General features: G+C 39.7%; 1 protein-coding gene across 1 annotated transcript in view; it reads left to right on the top strand.

Annotated features, from left to right (window-relative positions):
- The window catches only part of vps13d (vacuolar protein sorting 13 homolog D), a gene marked incomplete at both ends in the record, with an annotated part of 75,956 nt that overhangs the window by 58,040 nt on the left and 13,745 nt on the right, over positions 1 to 4,171 (top strand). The window contains 3 exon segments of the mRNA XM_014028664.1: positions 633 to 748; positions 1,978 to 2,193; positions 2,287 to 2,567. Of these exon segments, the coding sequence (XP_013884118.1) occupies positions 633 to 748; positions 1,978 to 2,193; positions 2,287 to 2,567 (613 nt within the window).

The raw sequence follows: 4,171 nt of genomic DNA, 5'->3' as shown, positions 1-4,171 counted from the left end.
GATGGGACACACATCAAAGGCATTGGGGTGAATTGTCTTGCCCAAGGACACAACAACTGAGACAGCTGGACAGGGGCTTGAACTGGCGACCTTCCGGTTCCAGGACGACTACCCTAACCACTCTGCCACAGCCGCCCCAAAGGTCTTAAAAGGTCTTTAAGAGGTCTTAAATTGACCTTASTGAAACCYGCATGAACCCTGTATCCAGTCAGCAACACTTGATTTTATTTGTTTAAGGTGACGTTACTGATGTCCTTTTGCCTTGACGTCATGTTAACGCTCACCTGGATGCTCAAGAGCAGCAAACTGAAATAACACCAGCTAATTCTGGAGGTGGTCACACTGATGATGATCAGTTAGTCAGCAGTATCTGGCTGATACTGAATCTTTAAATCCTGTGGGTGTTGTCTTTCATTTACAGGTTTTCTCGTTTGGCTTTGTTTTTGTTGTATAAAGGATATGGTGGAAACTGTTTTTGATCACTTGAGGTCAWATTAAAATAATTTTAGAACCTTGAAATGACCACTTCAATTTTATTATGTTTTGATGTATAAAACCTTTAAATTGAAAGTGGATGGACTATATTTTGTTTTCATGACTTTAACTGTAGTTTGCATGTATACTCTTTTCAGACTGTGTTAACTGGAGATGCCCACTTAAACCTGTCTTTCTTGGTGGATTTGACGGACGTTAGCCTGGAGCTTCTAGACGGCCCAGCAACCACTGAATATAGGCAATCATTGGCTAGGTAAGGCTTATCTGGCTCCTTCAATTCCATGAAGCATGAACAGTGAACATTGTATGATTATTGTGCTTATTTGTAGATAGCTGTGTTCCAACCTTTAGCGTTGAATTTTAGGTATAGGTGTAAAACAAATGTTTGCATTTAGGTAAAGGATAGTATTGAAATGTTGAATATTTGGCGGAGTGCTAGCTGAGATCTAATCCAGCACACTCTGAATGCTACTCACAAATGTAAGCTAACCGCTAATGCTAATTTTAGATAGTGCTATATTTCAGCCTGTCTTAAGACTTACAAAGCTGAAAACTGATATAGTTGTAGCCGAGAAWGAGCTTTGCAAATTCTAAATGCCAAATTAAAATTCAAGATTCAAAATTACTCTGTCATTTATTGACATGTCAAGCTAAAATTTGGTAAGGTAGTAGCTAAACRAAATCTCTAATACATGCTAAAAGCTAATTCAAAATACAAGATGACTGCCAAAGCTAATTTTGACAGAATGGCTTTACCTTAGACATTTTTAGCCATATTGACCTGAAATTTGATATTGTGGTCACTGACAGTAATCTCAAACACACGGCAAAGGCAAATAAAAAACCCAAGATGGCCACCTTAGCTGAAAGGGAAAAATGAAAATATTTCAACCATTTTTAGACATCTTAGGCTCAAATTTTGTGTGATGGCAGCTGAGAGTAAACGAAACACACTGTAAATGCTAATCACAAGTTTAAGCTAACCACTAAAGTCTGTAATTMAGCCACTTTTAGACATACAAAGCTGAAAACTGGTATAGTGGTAACGAATAACAAGCTTTAACAAATTTTGAATGTTAAATAAAAATTCAAGATGGCCACCAGAGCTCATTTGAAACTGCCACCATAAGGGCCTTCTGACGGCCAGCTGCAGTGGTATTTTTAAGTCCCACTCCTCATATAAATATACCCTAATATTATACAATCTCATGTTACACTTATTGACAGTCTCACAACCAAGTGGGGAGGTTGTGTATTGATGGTACCACATCCTGAGTGGGCAGCCAAACAGAAAAAAACACAATTATTTTGGCTTCAATTTTGAATAGAAACAGAGATGATTTGTCACTCCTAATTAACGTTGATGGTCTGGAATTAATGAGCTAAAATTTTAATGACTGTGAAGTATTTTAGTCAATAATTTTTATTGTTGAATATCAAATGATGCTAATTTAAAGTTTTCTGTTTACTTGTCTTGCAAAGGTTTGACTTCATGAAATCCAAGGTTCTTTTTGAAAGTTTCTCTGATGGTTCAAAGTCTGTCAACTTGGTGTCTCACTCCCTGCTGGCATTTGACACCCGCTACACTGAGCCAAATATGAGTGCAGAGGAGACGAGACAAAATGTGTTTGACTGTATTTTGCAGCCCTCCAAAACAGGCAGTAACCAAGCATCTCTGCAGCTGGAACTGCATTACAGGTAACGTTACACAGTAGAACTTTCAAGCTACAAGCAAGAAAATTTATTTTCAAATATAGGAAAAAGGTTTAACTGAAATTATGTTGTCCACAGATCTACACGTGAATCGTCGTGCTTCACGGTGGTCCTCAATAACCTCAGGGTTTTTCTTATATTTGACTGGCTGGAAATGGTGCGAGACTTCCTGCAGGTGCAGGTTCATAGGGCCTYTGACACTGCTGAGTCTCAAAAGTATTGGCACAGTAACATCGATTGTGAATCAGACACTMCTGGGGCTGTCATTCCAAAGACAGTGAAGAGTGGAGTGGTCACTAAGAGGTCCACAGTACCGGTCACCCAAAACCGCTGCCTGGAGGTGAAAATCAATGTGACAGGTGAGAGAATGATAACAGATCACAGCGTGCTTTTGGTAGGATGACAGTATCTGGAGTTCCATCTTACTGATGAATGTGGCATGATGACATATTTTTGTGTGTGAGCCACTATCAACTGTAGGTGTATATGTAAGCCCATGACATAACAGAAGAGGGCAGCCTGAGGYGGCCCATTCCCTGGCAAGGTTCAATTTCTAATGTATGGAACTGGTTTGGCTTTGTAACGTCTTGACTTTGAGCAGATCTAGGTTATTTTCAAGATGTACAACAGCAAARTGAAGACAACACATGGTAACTACAAACTTGTTTAATCACTAGAAACACAGCCATACACCAGATTAAGATGAAAGCCAGAATATGGGGACCAAGGCCATAACATCAGCTATAGCAAACCCTGCACCAGCAAATGGTGGAAACAAATCTACTTAGCCGAGAATCATCGATGCACTCAGTCTGTCCCTGAAGGCACTGTCACACTATAACATTTTAGACAATTTAAGTCCACTTACAAAAGTTTTATGAGTATTTAGCTCATTTTAGCTATATATTCAATCTAACTGTTAGCATTACAGTATGTTTAAGTACAAAAGAGGCTTCCAGTAGATTTTTTTTTAAATTCCATGTTCAGCATCGACAGCTGTAGTGTTGGACAAACTAATTCATACCTTGGCACAAGTTGTCTAAAACATTAGTTTGACAGGGCAATTAAGAGTGGCAAAGTAAGCACTGGAAGGAGRTAATGTGGCATATTGCATTACTAAAGATATGCTGCCACTCCACATTGTGGAAAAGCTTGGTTTCAATATGCACCTTACTATTTTACCTCATCACTACCTCTGACTGTGACAAAGGGCTAACTGAAAAACACTTCCATCTTGAGACCCTGAACTCTGCTCATCAAGGTTTCTGACTGTTTCATGACGCCTCCTGCTCCTGTGTGAATGATGAGTTTTCACACGGCTGGATACTCAGCTGTGATCGTCTCTGGTAAATCAGACACTAGCTTATCAGCAATGTTAAGAACCTTGGCGCGTTAAATCTTACCCACGGATTCAACTAATATCAGTGTTTCTGGGTTTGTGACAGTCTCTTTCTGAATCCTTTTTGTTGAGGAATATGTYTTGGGCCGAATCTGGTCTCATACCTCTCGCTGGAGCCAGAAAATGAGCTTTTGTCTGATTCATAGATTTCTGATAGGTGGGRCAAACTTGTTCTGTAGGAAAATTCCCGTGTCCTCTGTTGGTTAGCTCTTATTTCCTGTTTTTCATAATGATCCACTGTTGTAATCTCTTCAGCGCAGGGGAGAAAACTCACTAAAGCCCATCATTCTAAATCATCCAAATGCTGAGTTCTTCCTGTGAGCATCTTGTGGATAAAGTAACAGATGTGTCCTTTGGTTTTGTGCCAAGAGAGTTCCAAGGATTGCTTCTTGGTGTACCTCCATTTTTTTCCCACATTCGGTCTCTTCCAAACAGCCTTACCTCTTTGTGGCAGTGTCGTCTCATCATGTAAAGAAATCACCTCCTTAAGACAATGGGCCTCATGCAAGAACCGTTCGTACGCACAGATTTGTTCTTAAATTGTGCGTACGAGTGATTTAGGAG

Source organism: Austrofundulus limnaeus, unplaced genomic scaffold (genome assembly GCF_001266775.1).
Source record: "Austrofundulus limnaeus strain Quisiro unplaced genomic scaffold, Austrofundulus_limnaeus-1.0 Scaffold794, whole genome shotgun sequence".
In the NCBI taxonomy this organism is placed as follows: domain Eukaryota; kingdom Metazoa; phylum Chordata; class Actinopteri; order Cyprinodontiformes; family Rivulidae; genus Austrofundulus; species Austrofundulus limnaeus.
Note: the sequence above shows the minus strand (reverse complement) of the source record. Positions and strands in the feature narration are given on the sequence as shown.